The sequence below is a fragment of the Salvelinus alpinus genome, chromosome 2, assembly GCF_045679555.1.
Source record: "Salvelinus alpinus chromosome 2, SLU_Salpinus.1, whole genome shotgun sequence".
In the NCBI taxonomy this organism is placed as follows: Eukaryota; Metazoa; Chordata; class Actinopteri; order Salmoniformes; family Salmonidae; genus Salvelinus; species Salvelinus alpinus.
The window spans coordinates 102,936,230-102,961,721 of NC_092087.1; the positions used below are offsets into that span (position 1 = coordinate 102,936,230).

Below are 25,492 nucleotides of genomic sequence, written 5' to 3' on the forward strand. Positions count from 1 at the left end.
TATTGTTTTGTTAGATATTACTGCACTGTTTCACTACACCTGCGATGACATCAGAGAAATATGTGTATGAGACCAATAACATTTAATTTGATTTGATCTGGTCAGAGGTGTGCAGACAACAGATGGTGTTTATGGTGGAGAGGACTGTGGACTCAGTGGAGGACATCCCAGCCACTTGGCAGTGTTGACACTGTTACTTCCTATCTGACTGGTAATAGGACTTCACTGCTACTTCCTATCTGACTGGTAATAGGACTTCACTGCTACTTCCTACCTGACTGGTAATAGGACTTCACTGCTACTTCCTACCTGACTGGTAATAGGACTTCACTGCTACTTCCTACCTGACTGGTAATAGGACTTCACTGCTACTTCCTATCTGACTGGTAATAGGACTTCACTGCTACTTCCTACCTGACTGGTAGTAGGACTTCTATTTATACAATCAATCAACCAAATGTGTATGGCCTTTTTTTTCTTTACCTCAGCAGCGGTCACAAAGTTATTTTACAGTCATCTGGCCCAGAGACACCTTGGACATACAGGGCACCACTGCTCCTGCCTTTCTCCCTGTGTGATGTCATATCCTTTTCCTGTTAAGGCACCTGACCAGCTGAGTGCAGGTGGGCTCTCCTGTGAACATGGGGCTGAAGATCAGACAGTGAAGAGACTCCGGGGGCGGTGATGAAGGCTGTAGGAATGAAGATAGCATAACTTCCTGTAGGCAGTGTAGCATAACTTCCTGTAGGCAGTGTAGCATAACTTCCTGTAGGCAGTGTAGCATAACTTCCTGTAGGCAGTGTAGCATAACTTCCTGTCGGCAGTGTAGCATAACTTCCTGTATGCAGTATAGCATAACCTCCTGTAGGCAGTGTAGCAGAACTTCCTGTAGGCAGTGTAGCATAACTTCCTGTAGGCAGTGTAGCATAACTTCCTGTCGGCAGTGTAGCATAACTTCCTGTATGCAGTATAGCATAACCTCCTGTAGGCAGTGTAGCAGAACTTCCTGTAGGCAGTGTAGCATAACTTCCTGTAGGCAGTGTAGCATAACTTCCTGTAGGCAGTGTAGCATAACTTCCTGTAGGCAGTGTAGCATAACTTCCTGTAGGCAGTGTAGCATAACTTCCTGTAGGCAGTGTAGCATAACTTCCTGTAGGCAGTGTAGCATAACTTCCTGTAGGCAGTGTAGCATAACTTCCTGTAGGCAGTGTAACATAACTTCCTGTAGGCAGTGTAGCATAACTTCCTGTAGGCAGTGTAGCATAACTTCCTGTAGGCAGTGTAACATAACTTCCTGTAGGCAGTGTAGCATAACTTCCTGTAGGCAGTGTAGCATAACTTCCTGTAGGCAGTGTAGCATAACTTCCTGTAGGCAGTGTAGCATAACTTCCTGTAGGCAGTGTAGCAGAACTTCCTGTAGGCAGTGTAGCATAACTTCATGTGAAAGTAGTGAAATAAATGACATGGAATGAAAAGGTGTGGTATTTACTTCTGAGTATGTCCAATGTATATTGTGTGATCAAAATCTACTATAAAATGATAGTTTTCTTAGTTTACCAAACTTAATTGCCAATCAACATTCCCCAGCATAAACAGCAGCCTCGGAACAAATTCTTATTTACAATGACAGCATGGCAAAATGCCTCCTGTGGGGCAGTAAACACAGATTTGGTTATTTAAAAAAAAATACTTTGTATTAAGTTGTTAGCAAGAATAAACAATGTAATAAACATTTTCCCAAACTGCGTCACCCAAACAAGTCAGCAGATGACATATAATCTAGTCGACGGGACCGTTCGACACAAGGCTACTGATTCAGACAGATCGGCAGCTTACTAGCCAACGTTCTATAATGAAAACAGGTACATTCTGAAAGATTTTGATGTGATAACAAAAATGTTATTCACGTCTGAATTCAGGATAATACTGTTTGTTTTATTTGACTTAAATGTTATTATTTATGTATCATACTATGCGAATACACTACCAAGCAATGCAAGTAGATATTTGGAATTAACCCCAAAGAAGGTTTTTATCAATAATTTATTAAGAAAACCAGTAGTCATGATCAGACTATGCTTCCTATTCAGGCATCATATAATGCACAGCCACATGCAAATACATCAACTCCACCAATAAAATATTGAAAACTTTAACATGACTACTGGTGATGTCATTATTTTCGTCACCATCCATCACTGGTTAAATTGCATTATTATTCTTTGTACATGGTGTGCCCGCCTCCTGAGTCTGACTAGAAGTCCACTCGGAATACCTCTTCTCTGCCGTCGGCGACGAGCCCTGGGGGGTACGAACAAAGGATCACATTCTGGAAAGTTGTATTCCAGGTCGTAATGCTGGTGAGTTACCGCCGCTCTGATATCCAAATGTTATTTCCGGCTGTATGTAATGACACAACAAACGTTCTGGGCTAATAGAAATAACAAAACACTGCAAAGTTGCTGAGGAGCCAGAAGCAGAGTTTAGAACATGTCTCGTGGGAATATTTTAACTTGGCACATACAGTATTCAGACCCCTTGACCTTTCACCTTACAGCCTAGTCTAAAATTGATTAAGTCGTTTTTCCCCCCTCATCAATCAACACACAATACCCCATAATGACAGAGTGAAAACAGGTTTGAATTTTTTTGCAATTTTTGTGGTGTTGTGAACAATTATAAATGTACACTGACACATCGCAACCCACAGGGTCGCGACCCATACTTTAAGAAAGGCGGTTGTAGGGTCATACCCAAGACTCGAAGCTGTAATCGCTGCCTAGGGTGCTTCAACAAAGTACTGAGTAAAGGGTCTGAATACTTACGTAAATGTGATATTTCAAAAAAAAATATGTTTTATGTTAACCTGTTTTTACTTCGTCATTATTGGGTATTGTGTAGATTGATGATTTAAAAAAAATCTATTTTAGAATAAGGCTGTCACGTAACAAAATGTGGAAAAAGTCAAGGGGCCTGAAAACTTCCGAAGGCATTGTATTTGCACCCTCAGTGAACTAATCCTAAAAAATACTACATTTTTGGATAAAGCATAAATTGGATTTTAGTCTCAGCCTCCAGAGGCCAAATGGAGCTCCGTACTGCACCGCCAAGCACCTCCTAAATGTTGTACCAATGAGGACAGCTCTGTATAGCTTCTCATTGACATGATTGGTCAATGTGGCAACTTCAGGAGAGTAATGGCACAATCTGCGAAAGCCAGCAGGAGAGGAAGGAGAATGGTTGGGTCAGGTTAAAACCTCTTCTGGATAGGACCCTTCATCTCAATTTACACCTAAAATTACCCAAATCTAACTGCCTGTAGCAAGGAAATGCATATTCTTGATACTATTTGAAAGGGAACACTGAAGTTCATGGAGATGTGAAATTAATGTAGGAGAATATAACACATCTGCTAAAAGATAAAAAACAAAAAACATGTTTTCAATTTTTATTTGATCATCTTTGAAATGCAAAAGAAAGGCCATACATTGATATTTTTTATTTATTTATTTTATTTCACCTTTATTTAACCAGGTAGGCAAATTGAGAACACGTTCTCATTTACAATTGCGACCTGGCCAAGATAAAGCAAAGCAGTTCGACACATACAACACATAGTTACACATGGAGTAAAACAAACATACAGTCAATAATACAGTGAAAAATAAGTCTATATACAATATGAGCAAGTGAGGTGAGATAAGGGAGGTGAAGGCAAACAAAATATATATATATAAATAAATAAAAATATAAAAAGGCCATGGTGGTGAAGTAAATACAATATAGCAAGTAAAAAAACACTGGAATGGTTGGTTTGCAGTGGAAGAAGGTGCAAAGTAGAGATAGAAATAATGGGGTGCAAAGGAGCAAAATAAATAAATACAGTAGGTAAAGAGGTAGTTGTTTGGGCTAAATTATAGATGGGCTATGTACAGGTGCAGTAATCTATGAGCTGCTCAGACAGCGGGTGCTTAAAGCTAGTGAGGGAGATAAGTGTTTCCAGTTTCAGAGATTTTTGTAGTTCGTTCCAGTCATTGGCAGCAGAGAACTGGAAGGAGAGGCGGCCAAAGGAAGAATTGGTTTTGGGGGTGACCAGAGAGATATACCTGCTGGAGCGCGTGCTACGGGTGGGCGTTGCTATGGTGACCAGCGAGCTGAGATAAGGGGGGACTTCACCTAGCAGGGTCTTGTAGATGACCTGGAGCCAGTGGGTTTGGCGACGAGTGTGAAGCGAGGGCCAGCCAACGAGAGCATACAGGTCGCAGTGGTGGGTAGTATATGGGGCTTTGGTGACAAAACGGATGGCACTGTGATAGACTGCATCCAATTTATTGAGTAGGGTTTTGGAGGCTATTTTGTAAATGACATCACCGAAGTCGAGGATTGGTAGGATGGTCAGTTTTACAAGGGTATGTTTGGCAGCATGAGTGAAGGATGCTTTGTTGCGGAATAGGAAGCCGATTCTAGATTTAACTTTGGATTGGAGATGCTTGATGTGAGTCTGGAAGGAGAGTTTACAGTCTAGGACGCTGGGGGTCATGTATATGTTGTCCACAACAGGGCAACAGTACATGTGCAAAGTCAGACTGATAACGTCAAGAATGAGCGAGTTACATGACATTTAGTATGAAGTCACCCAGGTGTCCCACACCAGTTGCCCAAATGGCCAAATTGATTTTTTTCAAGAAAATAACTACATAGAAAATACAAAAATGCTTAGTCTCCACACTCCCAGGAATGTCATAAATGATGGATCATTAGCTTCCCTACATAAAAGGTACTAACGGGAAATGTGACAAGAATGCTGATCCAATATCTCCAAACACAGAAGTGAAACATTTAAGGGCCAAGTTAGCAGCCCACAGGGATCCAATGTCACTGTTGAACAACACCACAAACCACACAAAGTAAAAAATAAAATAAAACAACTTTAGAATGACAGTATTTGGAAGATCCTCAGTCCTCTACACAATATTGTGCTGCTGATGCCAAGTCCCATAGCAGTCTCTTTCTGCTGTAAAGCAGAGGCAAACCGAACAAGTCGTGCAGGTGATGGGGGACTTCATGCGACAAAGAACACAACGACGCCTCCATGCTGTGGCCTTTTTGCCCCGAGGCACATTCATGCCTGCAGTTATGAATTCGGGCATGTGAACACCACTGGTGGCAGGAGTAGAAGGGGCAGAGGTAGAGGGGACAGAAGGTGCTGCAGTGGACTTTGTCAAATATGATCCTTTCTTCTCTTCTCCTCCTCTCACAGTTCCACTCAGCCCTGTTGATTTCCTGCAGTCCACCAGCTGCACAGACAACCTCTTCATACCCAGCAGTAAGGCGCTACCGGGAGAGGCACGACATGGGGACTCCGGGAGGGTGGAAGGGCTAGCATTGTCCTGGTAACCATAAAGAGGGGACAGACACGTATAATTATGGATGCTGATGTCACTGTTGACAAAGTGCTTTACAGAAACCCAGCCCAGACCCCGATAGAGCAAGCTGTATGCTAGACCAAACCAAGCTGTACCATCTGGTGTTCTGATCTGGAGAGACTCTTCTCTGACTCATCAGCATCAGGATGTTGTTGAGGCTACCCAGAGGATCCACCATAGTCATGTCTCTCTCCTGTGTGAATGAGAACATCAAACAGACGGTAAACTTCTTTTGCAAATACAGAGTGTTACAAGAGGCATGAATATGTCTAAAAAGGGCCTAAATTAGCCACTTTAATGATGCTTTCTTAAAAATTGTTTGTGATCAGTGGTGTAAAGTATTTAAGTAAAAAATACTTTAAAGTACAATTTAAGTCGTTTTTCGGGGATTCTGTACTTTACTATTTTTGACTAATTTGACTTTTACTTCACTATATTCCTAAAGAAAATTATGTACTTTTTACTCCATACATTTTCCCTGACATCCAAAAGTACTTATTACATTTTGAAGGCTTAGCTGGACAGGAAAATGGTCCAATTCACGCACTAATCAAGAGAACATCCCTGGTAATCATCACTGCCTCTGATCTGGCGGACTCACTAAACAAACGTTTCAATTGTAGATTGTCTGAGAGTTGGAGTGTGTCCCTGGCTATCCGTAAATTTAAAAAAAAATAAAAACTAGAAAATGGCACCATCTGGTTAGCTTAATATAAGGAAATGGAAATTATTTATATACTTTTACTTTTGATACTAAAGTATATTTTAGACTTTTACTCAGGAAGTATTTTACTAGGTGACTCACTATTACGTGAGTAATTTTCTATTCAGGTATCTTTACTTTTACTCAAGTATGACAATTGCGTACTTTTCCCACCACTGTGATGCAAATGTTAAAGGGTCGTTCCACAAAATGGGTTCATTTTGCATCCCTTTGATATTTTAAGTAGAAATGATGCACTGTCGCGCTCCAGCGACTCCTGTGGCGGGCTGGGCGCAGTGCGCGCTAGCCAAGGGGGCCAGGTGCACGGTGTTTCCTCCGACACATTGGTGTGGCTGGCTTCCGGGTTGGAGGCGCGCTGTGTTAAAGAAGCAGTGCGGCTTGGTTGGGTTGTGCCTCGGAGGACGCATGGCTTTCGACCTTCGTCTCTCCCGAGCCCGTACGGGAGTTGTAGCAATGAGACAAGATAGTAATTATCAATCAATCAATCAATTTTATTTTATATAGCCCTTCGTACATCAGATAATATCTCGAAGTGCTGTACAGAAACCCAGCCTAAAACCCCAAACAGCTAGAATGCAGGTGTAGAAGCACAGTGGCTAGGAAAAACTCCCTAGAAAGGCCAAAACCTAGGAAGAAACCTAGAGAGGAACCAGGCTATGAGGGGTGGCCAGTCCTCTTCTGGCTGTGCCGGGTGGAGATTATAACAGAACTATGCCAAGATGTTCAAAAATGTTCATAAGTGACAAGCATGGTCAAATAATAATCATGAATAATTTTCAGTTGGCTTTTCATAGCTGATCATTAAGAGTTGAAAAACAACAGGTCTGGGACAGGTGGCGGTTCCATAACCGCAGGCAGAACAGCTGAAACTGGAATAGCAGCAAGGCCAGGCGGACTGGGGACAGCAAGGAGTCACAACGGCCGGTAGTCCCGACGTATGGTCCTAGGGCTCAGGTCCTCCGAGAGAAAGAGAGAAGGAGAAAATTAGAGAGAGCCAAGATTTTCAAAATGTTCATAAATGACAAGCATGGTCAAATAATAATCAGGAATAAATCTCAGTTGGCTTTTCATAGCCGATCATTAAGAGTTGAAAACAGCAGGTCTGGGACAGGTAGGGGTTTCGTAACCGCAGGCAGAAACAGTTGAAACTGGAATAACAGCAAGGCCGGGCGGACTGGGGACAGCAAGGTGTCAGCATGCCCGGTAGTCCTGACGTATGGTCCTAGGGCTCAGGTTCTCAGAGAGAAAGAGAGAACGAGAGAATTAGAGAGAGCATACTTAAATTCACACAGGACACTGGATAAGACAGGAGAAGTATTCCAGGTATAACCAACTGACCCTAGCCCCCCGACACATAAACTACTGCAGCATAAATACTGGAGGCTGAGACAGGAGCGGTCAGGAGACACTGTGGCCCCATCCGAAGAAACCCCCGGACAGGGCCAATTACTAGCGATTGGATACCACGAAAATTGGGGAGAAAAGGGGATAAAATTTATTTAAAAAAAAAGAAAAAAAAGAAATGATGCACTGTATATTATATTTTAAAGGCCTGTTATATTAGAATAAGTGCACTTTAATATAGACCACATAGAGAATTCAATAAATACAATTTTGAAGTGCACAAAATATTGGTACCAATGGGAGATTGCCCCTTAAACAACTCCTACAGTACTGAACAACATATTAAAATGCAGAACTTCAGTATAATGCCCCTTAAAAACCACACATTAGTTAAACTGCATAGTTTGTGTCCCTGTTTTTAAGACAGTACTCACTGGTGGTAATCGGAACTTCAGTCTTCTCTTTTATTGAGATATCCTCCTCTTTAACTCGAAAAGGTTCTTCCTCTTCTTTCAATTTTACGGTATCTTCCTCCTTTTTGATTCTGAAAGCTTCTACTTCTTTTTCCACTTTGACAACCTCTTTCCCATATTCCTTTTTCACTGTAATATCATCCACTTGTTTCTCCATTTTCATTCTTCAAGCCTCTTTGCCTCGTTTCACCAGAGTTTCTTTCTTCGTCTAGATTTGTGCGTTTATGCTCCGGGAAATTAGCCTAGTGCAGTATCAATGTAACACATTTGCTAATTTAACAAGCAAATTACGTTTATAAATGAACCAGTAGATAGGTAAACAGAATTATGTTCGAAATACTAAGAGTAATAAACACAAGAATGGTATAAAGAGTTTTATGTTTGCTAGCAAAGCACCGCGTGGTTAAACCAGAAGCCTTTTGTCGCTGTTGAAGAAGCCTCCTGTCCCGTCCACTAGATTATACGTCACGCAAGAAGCATCACCTGAAAGACGCCCATCGTCATCTGCTGGCTGGAGTGGGTAACGCAGTTTGGAAACAATAGTTACTACACTTTTGTACTGGAAAAAACGTCATAATAATTTAACAATAAGCTGACATATTTTCTCTTACGTCTTACAAATAATACCGTCCTGTATACAGACGTAGAAGCTTAATAGTGTAATAATAATAGCGACCCTGGATTTATAATCGCGGAAATCAACCCTGCCACACGAGCATGCTTTTGCGGCACAGTCGATAGCGCGCCGGACCTCGGGCTAGAAGGTCGAGGGTTCGAGACCTGCTCCCTACTGTTTCATTACAATATGAATATGTAAATGTTGAATAAATACTTATATGATTAGGTAGTGTTTTAATACACATTTGCTATGTTCATTTTTTACATTCGTTTTTATTTAGATGTGGGTACTATTCCCTTAAAGCTACGCTCTTTAAGATACAAATCATCCTGTAAACCAGGGGTGGGCAACTCCAGTCCTCGGGGCCTAATTGATGTCACACTTTTTCTCCCTCCCTAGCAAACACAGCTGATTAATAAAACTGCATTCTAAACTGAAGATCATGATTAGGTGATTATTGGAGTCAGGTGTGTTAGCTGGGGCAAAACTGTGACACTAATCAGGCCCTCGAGGACTGGAATTTCCCAACCCCGCTGTAAACAATAGAGCAAATGCGTCACATTCAAATAGCACTTGATTATCTGTAGTGCTTTACACGGAGTCTACAAAACATTAAGAACACCTTCTCCTTCCATGACATAAACTGACCAGGTGAATACAGGCTAAAGCTATGATCCCTTATTGATGTCACTAGTTAAATCCACTTCAATCAGTGTAGATGAAGGGGAGGAGATGGGTTAAATAAGGATGTTTAAGCTTTGAGACAAATGAGACATGGATTGTGTATGTTTATCATTCAGAGGGTGAATGGGGAAGACAAAATATTTAAGTGTCTTTGAACGGGGGATGGTAGTAGGTGCCAGGTGCACCGGTTTGTGTCAAGAACTGCAAAGTTGCTGGGTTTTTCCAGCTCAACAGTTTCCCATGTGTACTAAGAGTAGTCCACCATCCTAACAGTGCCGTTTAAGATGAGGCAGAACGATTTGTTTTTTATGAGCATGGCCTTATTTCTATTACAGCATATTGGATGACTGTCATTCATATTCCATTCACCCTGTTCAATGTAACAGCAATAGGTTTCGGCTACTACATGATACTAACCTTTTCCCTATACCCATCATAAGGTTGCTACAACCTGCCTATGAATGAAAGTTTAGAACGTAGGTCCACACAGGTCGAGATAGGTTTTATAGGTGAGAGACAGTCTTGAAGACATCACCAACTAATTATCATGGTCCAAACACACCGAGACAGTCGTGAAGAGGGCACGACAACAACTTTTCCACCTCAGGAGACTGAAAAGATTTGGCATGGGTCTCCAGATCCTCAAAAAGACTTACAGCTGCACCATCGAGAGCATCCTGACCGGTTGCATCACCGCCTGGTATGGCAACTGCTCGGCATCTGACCGTAATGCACTACAGAGGGTAGTGAACATCACTGGGGCCAAGCTTCCTGCCATCCAGGACCTATATAAAGATAGCCCAAAAAATTGTCAGATGCTCCAGTCACCCAAGTCATAGACTGTTTTCTCTGCTCCCGCACGTCAAGCGGTTCCGGAGCACCAAGTCTAGAACCAAAAGGCTCCTTAACAGCTTCTACCCCCATAAGCCATAAGACTGCTGAACAATTAATCAAATGGCCACCTGGTCAATTTACATTGACCCCACCTCCATTTGTTTTGTACACTGCTGCTACTTGCTGTTTATTATCTATGAAATGTCACTTCACCCCTACCTACATGTACAAATTACCTTGACTAACCTGTACCCCCGCATATTGACTCGGTACCAGTACCCCCTGTATAAGGCCTTGTTATTGTTATTTTATTGTGTTACTTTTTATTATTATTTACTTTTGGTAATTTGCTAATTTTCTTAACTCTTCTTGAACTGTACTGTTAGTTAAGGGCTTTTAAGTAAGCAAGTCACTGTAAGGTCTACACTTGTTGTATTCGGCATATTTGACAAATAAAGTTTGATTATATTTGACAAATTCAGGTATGTTTATCCCGTTTTTTTCTGTTTAAGAAACGTTTGTCTCTAGAGAGTTGAAAACAGCAGGTTTGGGCCAGGTAGCACGTCCGGTGAACAGGTCAGGGTTCCATAGCCGCAGGCAGAACAGTTGAAACTGTAGCAGCAGCACGGCCATCTGGGCTGGGGACAGCAAGGAGTCATCATGCCAGGTAGTCCTGAGGCATGGTCCTAGGGCTCAGGTCCTCCGAGAGAGAGAAAGAAAGAAAGAGAGAATTTGAGAGAGCATACTTAAATTCACACAGGACACCGGATAAGACAGGAGAAATACTCCAGATATAACAGACTGACCCCAGCCCCCCGACACATAAACTACTGCAGCATAAATACTAGAGGCTGAGACAGGAGGGGTCAGGAGACACTGTGGCCCCATCCGATGATACCCCCGGACAGGGCCAAACAGGCAGGATATAACCCCACCCACTTTGCCAAAGCACAGCCCCCACACCACTAGAGGGATATCTTCAACCACCAACTTACCATCCTGAGACAAGGCCGAGTATAGCCCACAAAGATCTTCGCCATGGCACAACCCAATGGGGGGTGCCAACCCATGAATACGGCTGCACAGTATTGTCTCTTCTCGATGGCGGTTATGATATCGTTTAGTACCTTGAGCGGGGTTGAGGTGCACCCATGACCAGCTCGGAAACCATATTGCACAGCGGAGAAGGTTCATGCTGAAAGAGCTCTGATAGGTTGGAGGATGTCCTCCGGAAGTTGTCATAATTACTGTTTAAGTCTATGGAAGCCTTGAGAACCATGAGCCTCCTAGGTTTTGTATTGAAGTCAATGTACCCAGAGGAGGACGCAAAATATATGTTTTATTCAATTATTTGGTGATGTGATTATATTTAGTATAGTTTTATCCAAAAATGATTTTATTTTAATGTTTTACCAATTTATTTTCTTCTGAAACTCACTGAAAATCCCTTACCACAATTATGTCATGTTGGCTCGATGTCCTTTGGGTGCAGTGGAGGCTTCTCAGAGGAGGAAGGGGAAGACCATCCTTCTCTGAGGAGCCTTCACTGCACCCAAAGGACATCCAGCCAACATGACACAATTGTGGGAAGCATTGGAGTCAACATGTGCCAGCATCCCTGTGGAAGGCTTTGGACACTTTGAAGAGTTCATGCCCCGACAAATTGAGACTCTTCTGAGGGAAAAGGAGGAGGTTCCTAGTCCATATTAGGACGTTTATTTCTCTCCAAATGTTTGGTATGATCAGTGTACATATATATATAAAGAAAATATTGCATGACCAAAAGCACAATTCTATTTTTGTAAAAAAAGTGTACGAGCATATGTGTGTTCTCTCATGAACTTTAAGTAGCCTATATTTGATGTGACATACTCCTTTTGAGACAGGATTGTGTCACGGCATAGATCTGGGGAAGTGGACCAAAACATTTCTGCAGCATTGAAGGTCCCCATCGTCTTAAAAGGAAGAAATTTGAAACCACCAAAACCCTTCCTACTGCTGGCTGCCCGGCCAAACTGAACAATCTGGGGAGAAGGGCCTTGGTCAGGGAGGTGACCAAGAACCCAATGGTCACTCTGACAGAGCTCCTCTGTGGAGATGGGAGAACCTTCCAGAAGGACAACCATCTCTGCATCACTCCACCAAGCAGGACAATATGGTAGAGTTGCCAGACGGAAGCCACTCCTCAGTAAAAGGCACATGAAAGCCAGCTTGGAGTTTGCCAAAAGGCACCTAAACGACTATCAGACCATGAGTAACAAAATTCTCTGGTCTGATGAATGCCACGGGTCACGTCTGGAGGAAACCTGGCACCATTCCTACGGTGAAGCATTGGGTTGGCAGCATCATGCTGTGGGGATGTTTTTCAGTAGCATGGACTGGGAGACTCGTCAGGATCGAGGGAAAGATGAACGGAGCAAAATACAGAGAGATAATTTTTGAAAACTTGCTCCAGAGCACTCAGGACCTCAGACTGGGGCAAAGGTTAACCTTCCAATAGGACAACGACCCTACGCACAAAGCCAAGACAATGCAGGAGTGGCCTTGGGAGACGTCTCTGAATGTCCTTGAGGGGCCCAGCCAGAGCCCGGATTTGAACCCGATTTACATCTCTGGAGAGACCTGAAAATAGCTTTATAGTGACACTCCCCATCCAACCTGACAGAGTTTGAGAGGATCTGCAGAGAAGAATGGGAGAAACATGAGGCTCCTGCTGCTGCTGTCCTCAAGGGCAAATTGACAGATTTTTCACCTAGTTGTCTTTGGGATTCAAACCTGAGATCTTTCGGTTACTGGCCCAACACTAGTAACCGCTAGGCTACCTGCAGCAGGAGCCCCATGTTGACAGGAGAGCCCACCTTTATTTTTCCCTCATTATGAACATTCATATTGGTCAACAGTCAACCTATTGTGTGTATTGAACATTAATATTGGACTGTAGCAGCTAGCTAACTGGCTACTGATCAACCTATTGTGTGTATTGAACATTCATATTGGACTGTAGCAGCTAGCTATCTGGCTACCGATCAACCTATTGTGTGTATTGAACATTCATACTGGACTGTAGCAGCTAGCTAACTGGCTACTGATCAACCTATTGTGTGTATTGAACATTCATATTGGACTGTAGCAGCTAGCTAACTGGCTACTGATCAACCTATTGTGTGTATTGAACATTCATATTGGACTGTAGCAGCTAGCTAACTGGCTACCGATCAACCTATTGTGTGTATTGAACATTCATATTGGACAGCCTTACCTGTATAGTAGCACCAACACCCATCAGCCCAATCTCTTCTTGACGTCAAAGCTGCAGTGTATTGTTGGTATAGTTTTTGATGAATAATAATTCAAATTGTGAAAATAGAAGTGTACAATTTATATATATATATATATATTTAATCAATGTTAAGATGCTGTTTGCCTCTATGCAGATGTAGAAGCTGAATAGGAATATACATTATCAATAAATAGTTGATTGTTCTTTTTTCACATCATACTAAGAATACTGAGCCACAACCTGTAAATGTGACCATACTATTCCTTTAAAGCCCCTCTGTCAGATATAAATCATTAGAGTGGGAAAACAACTGACATGGAAACAATGGAGCAAATGGATCACTATCAGAGTGTATTATGACATCAGATAGAACTACTCAGACATTCTAAATATCACTTGATTATCCGATGGGTGTATTATGACATCAGATAGAACTACTCAGAAATTCTAAATATCACTTGGTTATCAGAGGGGTGCATTATGACATCAGATAGAACTACTCAGACATTCTAAATATCACTTGGTTATCAGAGGGGTGTATTATGACATCAGATAGAACTACTCAGACATTCTAAATATCACTTGACTATCAGAGGGGTGTATTATGACATCAGATAGAACTACTCAGACATTCCAAATCAGGCTTCATCCATATCATGAAGGTGGATATTGATCCAACCATTTCAAAAGTAATGACCGGGCTGACGGAAACAGGATATACCTGTACACTTTTATTAATGCAGATAGACAATTTGTTAGTTTGTTTGACATGGTGGGGTCTTTTTGTGTCAGTAAAAATGTATGAGCAAGAAATGGCGGTGGAAACTCATTTATCCACAAATATTTATATACTAAGCATCACATCTGTTTTAACTTGGAGTCACGTGATGATATGTTGTGTGGTCCTCCCTCTACGACTTGGGAAACCATGTAGTTTATTAGGCTACAGACAAAATAAGTTATGAACTTCACAGGGTGGTGAAACTGCATGTGATGAGCTTGATGCTCCTTTCCAATACATTTTGAGGGTCTTATTATGGTGACATGATGATTTATGCTTGGCTGCCATTTGACAATTAAAATAATATCTCTCTCATCCATAATAATCTCATCATGTAGGTAGCCTACCAACACTGTACATGTGAGCTGCTGACTACAGTGCACGGGACAAGAGCACGTTTTCTATTTTACACAAGTTTTTAAAACCATCAGGAGAGTTGAAAATGTGATGGAAACCAATTTAACTTGTATTTTTCATTCGGCACATGGGAATTTAACAGCAAACGTTATTCTTCTTGTGCACTACGTCATAACGCAACGCCTTTAATCCACAATAAGTCTGTTTGATGCAAACCTTTCTGGTGGGAAAATGTGTATATTGTTTTCTGCAGATTTGAGAATATTCACATGGAAATCTGGTGCAAATTACATGGAAACTTAGCTACTAAGGTGGATATTGATCCAACACCTGCCACGTATTCAAACCAGCCCACTGGGCACAGACGTCAGTTCAACATCTAGTTTCTATTTACATTTCTTTGAGTCGTCAACTAAAGTGAATTCAACATGAAATCAACACAAAATGTCACCTGCCATTGGATTTAGGTTGCCAGTTCGTGAAAAAATTAAAAATACCTGATGTTCATGGCTTTTTTTTTCAATCAGTTTTCCACATTAATCAAATATCATCACATGGATTTGTTTTGTTGAAATGACGTGGAAACAAAGTTTATTCAGATGGAAGGAAGTTCCATGCAATAAGGGCCCTATATAATACTGTACGCTTTCTTGAATTTGTTCTGGAAACTTGGGGACTGTGAAAAGACCCCCGGTGGCATGTCTGGTGGGATAAGTGTGTGTGTCAGAGCTGTGTGTAAGTTGACTTGTAATAACTTTGATGATATCTGTACATTATAGGAACACCTGTGATGACAAAAGTACAATGATTCATGTTTTGCTTTAGCTTGAGATTAAGAATCAGTGGTAGACACCTTGCAAGTGTATGTAAAGGTCAACTGTACAAAGTCAGATGTCTGTGTGTTGAAACTATATTTTAGGTAACAGATGGATAAAGGGAACTAAGAGTTCCTGTTGATACTATGTTCCAGTCTTACTTCCAGTCTGACATGATAGCAATATGGGGAAGAGTGATTGGGAAACTAACTGCCAATAACGCAATAAGCTGAACTCCGCCTAGCAGAGACATCTTTGTATTAGCAACTATTAATTATGAGCTTATATGGTGTTAATAAGGGACATCACCCTGGGTGGGGTGATCCTCAGTAGGGGATAAAAAGGGAAAACACCATCTTTTGAACTGAGTGCCTTGCTTGCAAATTGCTGTAAGTGTAAACTCTGTGTTGCAATCCTTATTAAACAAACTAAGCTCTGATCAAATAAGTTTTCCGTGGTCTCTTGTGTGCACATTGGGCAGAATTCCCTTACAAGACTATGCAAACAATTTGGTATTTTCAACACATTCACGTTTCTTATAAAAAGAAGAAGTGATGCAGTCAGTCTCTCCTCAACTCTTAGCCAAGAGAGACTGGCATGCATAGTATTTATATCAGCCCTCTGATTACAATTAAGAGCATAACGTGCCGCTCTGTTCTGGGCCAGCTGCAGCTTTACTAGGTCTTTCTTTGCAGCACTGGACCACACGACTGGACAATAATCAAGATTAGACAAAACTAGAGCCTGCAGAACTTGCTTTTTGGAGTGTGGTGTCAAAAAAGTAGACCATCTCTTTGAGGCTAGACCTCTCCCCATCTTTACAACCACTGAATCTATATGTTTTGACCATGACAGTTTACAATCTAAGGTAATGCCAAGTAATTTAGTCTCCTCAACTTGTTCAACAGCAACACAATTCATTACCAGATTCAGCTGAGGTCTAGAACTTAAGGAATGATTTGTACCAAATACAATGCTCTTAGTTTTAGAGATGTTCAGTACCAGTTTATTACTGGCCACCCATTCCAAAACAGACTGCAACTCTTTGTTAAGTGTTTCAGTGACATCATTAGCTGTGGTTGCTGATGCGTATATGGTTGAATAATCAGCATTCATGGACACACATGCTTTGTTTAATGCCAGTGGCAGGTCATTGGTAAGAATAGAAAAGAGTATAGGGCCTAGAGAGCTGCCCTGAGGTACATTACACTTTATATGTTTGACATTAGAGAAGCTTCCATTAAAAACCCTCTGAGTTTTAGTAGATAGATTGCCATAATGTGGATTCAGAGCTGAGGTTGAAAAGCCATAGCACAGACATTCTTAAAAAACAGGTTATGGTCAATAATATAAAAGGCTGCATTGAAATCTAACAATAGAGCTCCCACAATCTTCTTGTTATCAATTTCTCTCAACCAATCATCAGTAATTTGTGTCAGTGCAGCACATGTTGAGTGCCCTTCTCTATAAGCATGCTGAAAGTCTGTTGTTAATTTGTTTACAGAGAAATATCATTGTTTTTGGTCAAACACAATTTTTCCCAACCGTTTGCTAAGAGCTGGCAGCAAGCTTATAGGTCTGCTGTTAGAACCAGTAAAGGCTGCTTTACCACTCTTGGGTAGTGGAACTACTTTGGCCTCCCTCCAGGCTTGAGGACAAAGACTTTCCTCTAGGCTCAGATTAAAAATATGACAGATAGGAGTGGCTATAGAGTCAGCTACTGTCCTCAGTAGATTCCCATCTAAGTTGTCAATGTCATTATTGATTGATAACAATTTTTCCACCTCTCTCACACTAACTTTACAAAATTCAATACTTGCACTGCTTTTCTTTCATTATGATTTTTTACAAGTTTGTTTCCATCATTCTTTATATCATTGATCTTGGCTTCCTAATAAAGTGTATTATTTTGTTGAGTTTGGTCACATCATTTCTCCATTTGCAGTACGTAAGCCAGCCAGATGTGCAGCCAGACTTATTAGCCACTCCTTTTGCCCCAACTCTTTCAAACATACAGTTTTTAAATTCCTCATCAATCCATGGAGCCTTAACAGTTCTAACAGTCAGTTTCTTAACAGGTACATGTTTATCAATAATTGGAAGAAGCAATTTCATATGGTTTTCCCACAGTCTGAGCTTTTGTAAGCCTTCTCCTCTATGTGCAGTCTCATGTGTTCTTTCAGGCTTCCTAAATGGGGAAAAGCTTTGCACCTGGGAGGAGTGGTAAGGCTTCTCCCCGTTGTGTATTATCTTATGTTGGTTGAGGATGCTTTTCTGGTTAAAACTCCTTCCAAACTGGGAGCAGTGTTAAGGCTTCTCCCCTGTGTGTATTCTCTCATGTTTTTTCAGATCCCCTGACCAGCTGAAACACTTTCCACACTGGGAGCAGTGGTAAGGCTTCTCACCTGTGTGTATTCTCTCGTGTTTTTTCAGATCCCCTGACTGGTTGAAACACCTTCCACACTCTGAGCAGTGGTAAGATTTCTCCCCTGTGTGTATTATCTCATGAGCTTTCAGGCTGCTTAATTGGTTAAAACTCTTTCCACAAAGGGAGCAGTGGTAACGCTTCTCCCCTGTGTGTATTCTCTCATGTTTTTTCAGGTTCCCTAACTGGTTAAAACACTTGCCACACTGGGAGCAGTGGTAAGGTTTCTCCCCTGTGTGTATTATCTCATGAGCTTTCAGGCTGTTTAATTGGTTAAAACTCTTTCCACAAAGGGAGCAGTGGTAAGGCTTCTCCCCTGTGTGTATTCTCTCATGTTTTTTCAGGTTCCCTAACTGGTTAAAACACTTTCCACAGTGGGAACACTGGTGTCTTCTTGTTGGTTTGGACGTTTCTAGCTCTGGTTCCTCTGAGTCCGGTCTTTCTCCTACCAAAGACAATGCGTTTTTTAAAAAAGAGACCTGAATGAAAACTCCACATGATAAATAGGCCTTGCTACGAGGGTAAATCGTAATCAGATCCCTAAATAGCCCGAGGCCAGTTGTAACAATCTTGGTGTGATTTTAAAACAAATGTTGAAGAGTTTCCTGGTAATTACTGATAATGTTTACATAACTTTTTTATTCATTCTGTTTTACAAGTCAGAACACAAAAAACTAAACCGTTCTTGGACACTCAAGACACAGACGTCGCTTAATTCCAATCGAGCAGGGGGTTCTAAACATATAACTTTCATAGCTGTATGATACAGAATGCGACCTAGTCGTGGCCAAAAGTTTTGAGAATGACACAAATATTAATTTCCACAAAGTTTGCTGCTTCAGTGTCTTCAGATATTTTTGTCAGATGTTACGATGAAATACTGAAGTATAATTACAAACATTTCATACGTGTCAATGGCTTTTATTGGCAATGACATGAAGTTGATGCAAAGAGTCAATATTTGCAGTGTTGACCCTTCTTTTTCAAGACCTCTGCAATCTACCCTGGCATGCTGTCAATTAACTTATGGGCCACATCCTGACTGATGGCAGCCCATTCTTGCATAATCAATGCTTGGAGTTTGTCAGAATTTGTGGGTATTTGTTTGTCCACCCACCTCTTGAGGATTGACCACAAGTTCTCATTGGGATTAAGGTCTGGGGAGATTCCTGGCCATGGACCCAAAATATTGATGTTTTGTTCCCCCGAGCCACTTAGTTCCGAGCCACTTATCACATTTGCCTTATGGCAAGGTGCTCCTTCATGCTGGAAAAGGCATTGTTCGTCACCGAACTGTTCCTGGATGGTTGGGAGAAGTTGCTCTCGGAGGATGTGTTGGTAGCATTCCTTATTCATGGCTGTGTTCTTAAGCAACATTGTGAGTGAGCCCCCACCCTTGGCTGAAAAGCAACCCCACACATGGTCTCAGGATGCTTTAACGTTGGCATGACACTGGACTGATGGAAGCGCTCACCTTGTCTTCTCAGAGAAAGGTTTTTTCCAGATGCCCAAAACAATCGAAAAGGGGATTCATCAGAGAAAATGACTTTACCCCAGTACTCAGCAGTCCAATACCTGTACCTTTTGCAGAATATCAGTATGTGTGCAGATGCACTCACACCTGCCTGCTGCCATTCCTGAGCAAGCTCTGTACTGGTGGTGCCCCGATCCCGCAGCTGAATCAACTTCAGGAGACGGTCCTGGCGCTTGCTGGACTTTCTTGGGTGCCCTGAAGCCTTCTTCACAACAATTAAACCGCTCTGAAGCCTTCTTCACAACAATTGAACCGCTCTCCTTGAAGTTATCGATGATCCGATAAAGTGTTGATTTAGGTGCAATCTTACTGGCAGCAATAGCCTTGCATGTGAAGCCTTTTTTGTGCAAAGCAATGATGACGGCACGTGTTTCCTTGCAGGTAACCATGGGTGACAGAGGAAGAACAATGATTCCAAGCACCACCCTCCTTTTGAAGCTTCCAGTTTTGGGGGGGATTCAGTTCATTTGCATGGCAAAGAGGGACTTTGCAATTAATTACAATTCATCTGATCACTCTTCATAACATTCTGGATTATATGCAAATTGCCATCATACAAACTGAGGCAGCAGACTGAAAATTCATATTTATGTTATTCTTAAAACTTTTGGCCACAACTGTACACTTCCTTAAACATAAAATAAGTAAATAAGTAATTTTAAGTGGAAGTCCAAAATTTGTTTTTACGTGAAAGACACAAAGCACATCAGTAAAATCTCCCCGTTGTCGAAAGGGTTCGACACATGCTGTTGAAATGGCCCAATTTCTTATTTAGACGTTCACAGATTTTGAACAGTTTGACTATCGCTGATGTCATATTTTGGGTAAAGTAAAAAATAAAGTGAAATATTTGGGAAGATGTTCCTAAAACTGAGAGTAACTACAAAAAACAAAAATATTAACGCAACATGTAAAGTGTTGGATGTTTCATGAGCTGAAAAAAAAGATTGCAGAATTTTTTACATCCCTGTTCGTTAACATTTATTATTTGCCAAGATAATCCATCCACCTGACAGGTGTGGCATATCAAGCTGATTAAACAGCATGATCATTACACAGGTGCACCTTGTGCTGGGGAGAATAAAAGGCCATTAAAATGTGCAGTTCTGTCACACAACACAATGCCGCAGATGTCTCAGGTTTTGAGGGAGCGAGCAATTGGCATGCTGACTGCAGGAATATCCACTGGAGCTGTTACCAGATAATTGAATGTTAAATTCTCTACCAGAAGCCGCCTCCAACGTCATTTTAGAGAATTTGGCAGTACATCCAACTGGCCTCACAACCACAGACCACATATAACGACGCCAGCCCAGGACCTCCACATTGTCTGAGACCAGCCACCCGAGTTGTATTTCTCTTTCTAATGAAGCCCTTTTGTGGGGAAAAACTAATTCTGATTGCGGAGCCAGGCCCAGCCAATGGGTGGGCATATGCCCTCCAGGGCCCACCAATGGCTGCGCCCCTGCCCAGTTATGTAAAGTCCATAGATTAGGGCCTCATTTATTTATTTACAATCACTGACTCATATAAACTGTAAATCGTTGTTTATACACTACTCAAACAAAATAAAGGGAACACTTAAACAACACAATGTAACTCCAAGTCAATCACACTTCTGTGAAATCAAACTATCCACTTAGGAAGCAACACCGATTGACAATAAATTTCACATGCTGTTGTGCAAATGGAATAGACAAAAGGTGGAAATTATAGGCAATTAGTAAGACACCCCCAAAAAAGGAATGGTTCTGCAGGTGGTGACCACAGACCACTTCTCAGTTCCTATGCTTCCTGGCTGATGTTTTGGTCACTTTTGAATGCTGGCGGTGCTTTCACTCTAGTGGTAGCATGAGACGGAGTCTACAACCCACACAAGTGGCTCAGGTAGTGCAGTTCATCCAGGATGGCACATCAATGCGAGCTGTGGCAAAAAGGTTTGCTGTGTCTGTCAGCGTAGTGTCCAGAGCATGGAGGCGCTACCAGGAGACAGGCCAGTACATCAGGAGACGTGGAGGAGACCGTAGGAAGGCAAGAACCCAGCAGCAGGACTGCTACCTCCGCCTTTGTGCAAGGAGGTGCACTGCCAGAGCCCTGCAAAATGACCTCCAGCAGGCCACAAATGTGCATGTGTCAGCATATGGTCTCACAAGGGGTCTGAGGATCTCATCTCGGTACCTAATGGCAGTCAGGCTACCTCTGGCGATCACATGGAGGGCTGTGCGGCCCCACAAAGAAATGCCACCAAACACCATGACTTACCCACCGCCAAACCGGTCATGCTGGAGGATGTTGCAGGCAGCAGAACGTTCTCCACGGCGTCTCCAGACTCTGTCACGTCTGTCACATGTGCTCATGTGCTCAGTGTGAACCTGCTTTCATCTGTGAAGAGCACAGGGAGCCAGTGGCGAATTTGCCAATCTTGGTGTTCTCTGGCAAATGCCAAACGTCCTGCACGATGTTGGGCTGTAAGCTCAACCCCCACCTGTGGACGTCGGGCCCTCATACCACCCTCATGGAGTCTGTTTCTGACCGTTTGAGCAGACACATGCCCATTTGTGGCCGGCTGGAGGTCATTTTGCAGGGTTCGGGCAGTGCACCTCCTTGCACAAAGGCGGAGGTAGCAGTCCTGCTGCTGGGTTGTTGCCTTGCTACGGCCTCCTCCACGTCTCCTGATGTACTGGCCTGTCTCCTGGTAGCGCCTCCATGCTCTGGACACTACACTGACAGACACAGCAAACCTTCTTGCCACAGCTCGCATTGATGTGCCATCCTGGATGAGCTGCACTACCTGAGCCACTTGTGTGGGTTGTAGACTCCGTCTCATGCTACCACTAGAGTGAAAGCACCGCCAGCATTCAAAAGTGACCAAAACATCAGCCAGGAAGCATAGGAACTGAGAAGTGGCCTGTGGTCACCACCTGCAGAACCATTCCTTTTTTGGGGGTGTCTTACTAATTGCCTATAATTTCCTCCCTTTGTCTATTCCATTTGCACAACAGCATGTGAAATTTATTGTCAATCAGTGTTGCTTCCTAAGTGGACAGTTTGATTTCACAGAAGTGTGATTGACTTGGAGTTACAGTGTGTTGTTTAAGTGTTCCCTTTATTTTTTTGAGCAGTGTATTTTGGTTCAGTATACACACACACAGTGCATTCGTTAAAAACTTCTCTAGGATAGGGGTCAGCATTTTCACGTTTGGATGAAAAGCATATCCAAATTCAACTGCCAGCTACTCATTCCCAGAAGATAAGATGTGCATATTATTAGTAGATTTGGATAAAAAAAACTCTGAAGTTTCTAAAACTGTTTGAATCCTGTCTATGAGTATAACAGAACTTATTTAGCAGGGGAAACCCAGAGGACAAACCATTCCGATTGTTTTTCTTTTGAGGTCACTCTCTTTTCAATTATTTTCATTGGGAATCCAGATTTCTAAGGGACCTTCTTTCAGTTCCTACCGCTTCCACTGGATGTCAACAGTCTTTAGAAATTGGTTGAGGTTTTTCCTTTGTGTAATGAAGAAGTACGGCCAGCCAGAACGAGGGTAACTTGAAGTGTACTGTTAGATAGAGGCGCGTGACCAGAAAGCTAGCTACAGTTTGTTTTCCTCCTGTATTGAACACAGATCATCCCCTCTTCAATTTTATCGATTATTTACGTTAAAGAATACCTAAAGTTGTATTTCAAAAGTAGTTTGAAATGTTTTGGCAAAGTTTACGGGTAACTTTTGGCGATACTTTGTAGTCCCTTTGCGCAAATTAGAACCGGTGTTTTTATGGATCAAGCGTGCCAAATAAATGGACATTTTAGAAAGTGGGGGGGGGTCAAAATAAAAAGTAAGTCAGTATCTGGTTTGGCCACCAGCTGCATTAAAGGAGGACTGTAGCATCTAATGATTAAACATTATGGAGTCTTAAAGGAGGTCTGTAGCTTCTAAAGATGAATTACTATGGAGTCTGATGCTTTAAAAGAGAAGTTTACCCAAAATCCAGAAACTCTGAAGTGATTCCATACATTGAAACTAGTCCAGTGGAGTTTTCCCTCTCCCTGTAGTGCTGTACTGAAACAGCTGCAAAACGTGACTCGTGACGTTACTGGATGCGGGCCTCGCTCTGCTGCTTTGCCAGTTAATTTCTTATTTTATTACAGCTTTGGCCTTTGTCTTTCACCTGGAGTTGTTTATTTATGTCTGAGAAAAACACACTTTTCAACATAAATCATGTACAAAATAAACTCAGCAAAAAAAAATATGGGTCTTTTTCAGGACCCTGCTTTACAAAGAATATCTGTAAAAATCCAAATAACGTCACAGATCTTCATTGTAAAGGGTTGAAACACTGTTTCCCATGCTTGTTCAATGAACCATGAACAATTAATGAACATGCACCTGTGGAACGGTCATTAAGACACAAACAGCTTACAGACGGTAGGCAATTAAGGTCACAGTTATGAAAACTTAGGACTCGAAAGAGGTCTTTCTACTGACTCTGAAAAACACACACAAAAAAAGATGCCCAGGGTCCCTGCTCATCTCCGTGAACGTGCCTTAGGCATGCTGCAAGGAGGCATGAGGACTGCAGATGTGGCCAGGGCAATAAATTGCAATGTCCGTACTGTGAGCGCCTACGACAGCGCTACAGGGAGACAGGACGGACAGCTTATCGTCCTCGCAGTGGCAGACCACGTGTAACAACACCTGCACAGGATCGGTACATCCGAACATCACACCTACAGGTACAGCATGGCAACAACAACTGCCCAAGTTACACCAGGAACGCACAATCCCTCCATCGGTGCTCAGACTAGAGGTCGACCGATTATGATTTTTCAACGCCGATACCGATTATTGGAGGACCAAAAAAAGCCGATACCGATTAATCGGACGATTTTTATTTATTTATAATAATGAAAATTACAACAATACTGAAGGAACACTTATTTTAACTTAACATAATACATCAATACAATCAATTTAGCATCAAGTAAATAATGAAACATGTTCAATTGTTTAAATTATGCAGAAACAAAGTGTTGGAGAAGAAAATAAAAGTGCAATATGTGCCATGTAAGAAAGCTAACGTTTCAGTTCCTTGCTCAGAACATGAGAACATATGAAAGCTGGTAGTTCCTTTTAACGTGAGTCTTCAATATTCCCAGGTAAGAAGTTTTAGGTTGTAGTTATTATAGGAATTATAGGACTATTTCCCTCTATACCATTTGTATTTCATTAACCTTTGACTATTGGATGTTCTTATAGGCACTTTAGTATTGCAAGTGTAACAGTATAGCTTCCGTCCCTCTCCTCGCTCCTCCCTGGGCTCGAACCAGCAACACAACGACAACAGCCACCATCGAAGCAGCGCTACCCATGCAGAGCAAGGGGAACAGCTACTAGAAGGCTCAGAGCGAGTGACGTTTGAAACGCTATTAGCGCTAACTAGCTAGCCATTTCACTTCGGTTACACCAGCCTCATCTCGGCAGTTGATAGGCTTGAAGTTATAAACAGCGCAATTTTTTATTTTTATTTCACCTTTATTTAACCAGGTAGGCTAATTGAGAACACGTTCTCATTTACAATTGCGACCTGGCCAAGATAAAGCAAAGCAGTTCGACACATACAACAACACATAGTTACACATGGAGTATAACAAACATACAGTCAATAATACAGTGAAAAATAAGTCTATATACAATGTGAGCAAGTGAGGTGAGATAAGGGAGGTGAAGGCAAATAAAATATATTAATAAATAAAAATATAAAAAAGGCCATGGTGGCGAAGTAAATACAATATAGCAAGTAAAAAAAACACTGGAATGGTTGGTTTGCAGTGGAAGAAGGTGCAAAGTAGAGATAGAAATAATGGGGTGCAAAGGAGCAAAATAAATAAATACAGTAGGTAAAGAGGTAGTTGTTTGGGCTAAATTATAGATGGGCTATGTACAGGTGCAGTAATCTATGAGCTGCTCTGACAGCTGGTGCTTAAAGCTAGTGAGGGAGATAAGTGTTTCCAGTTTCAGAGATTTTTGTAGTTCGTTCCAGTCATTGGCAGCAGAGAACTGGAAGGAGAGGCGGCCAAAGGAAGAATTGGTTTTGGGGGTGACCAGAGAGATATACCTGCTGGAGCGCGTGCTACGGGTGGGCGTTGCTATGGTGACCAGCGAGCTGAGATAAGGGGGGACTTTACCTAGCA

General features: G+C 42.0%; 2 protein-coding genes and 1 long non-coding RNA gene across 4 annotated transcripts in view; all 3 read right to left on the reverse strand.

Annotated features, from left to right (window-relative positions):
• Positions 1-25,492, reverse strand: part of LOC139547168 (zinc finger protein 32-like) — a 304,099-nt gene that overhangs the window by 56,435 nt on the left and 222,172 nt on the right. The window lies entirely within an intron of this gene.
• LOC139547689 (uncharacterized) lies at positions 3,493-6,589 on the reverse strand. The gene is made up of 2 exons (XR_011669586.1): positions 5,522-6,589; positions 3,493-5,390 (listed from the first exon to the last, which is right to left on the reverse strand). It is a non-coding gene; the product is annotated as an uncharacterized lncRNA (long non-coding RNA).
• Positions 16,603-25,492, reverse strand: part of LOC139552066 (zinc finger protein interacting with ribonucleoprotein K-like) — a 28,154-nt gene continuing 19,264 nt past the window's right edge. The window contains exon 4 of the mRNA XM_071363445.1: positions 16,603-18,207. Coding sequence (XP_071219546.1) covers positions 17,645-18,207 — 563 coding nt within the window. The 3' untranslated portion in view covers positions 16,603-17,644. The remainder of the gene's footprint in view (positions 18,208-25,492) is intronic.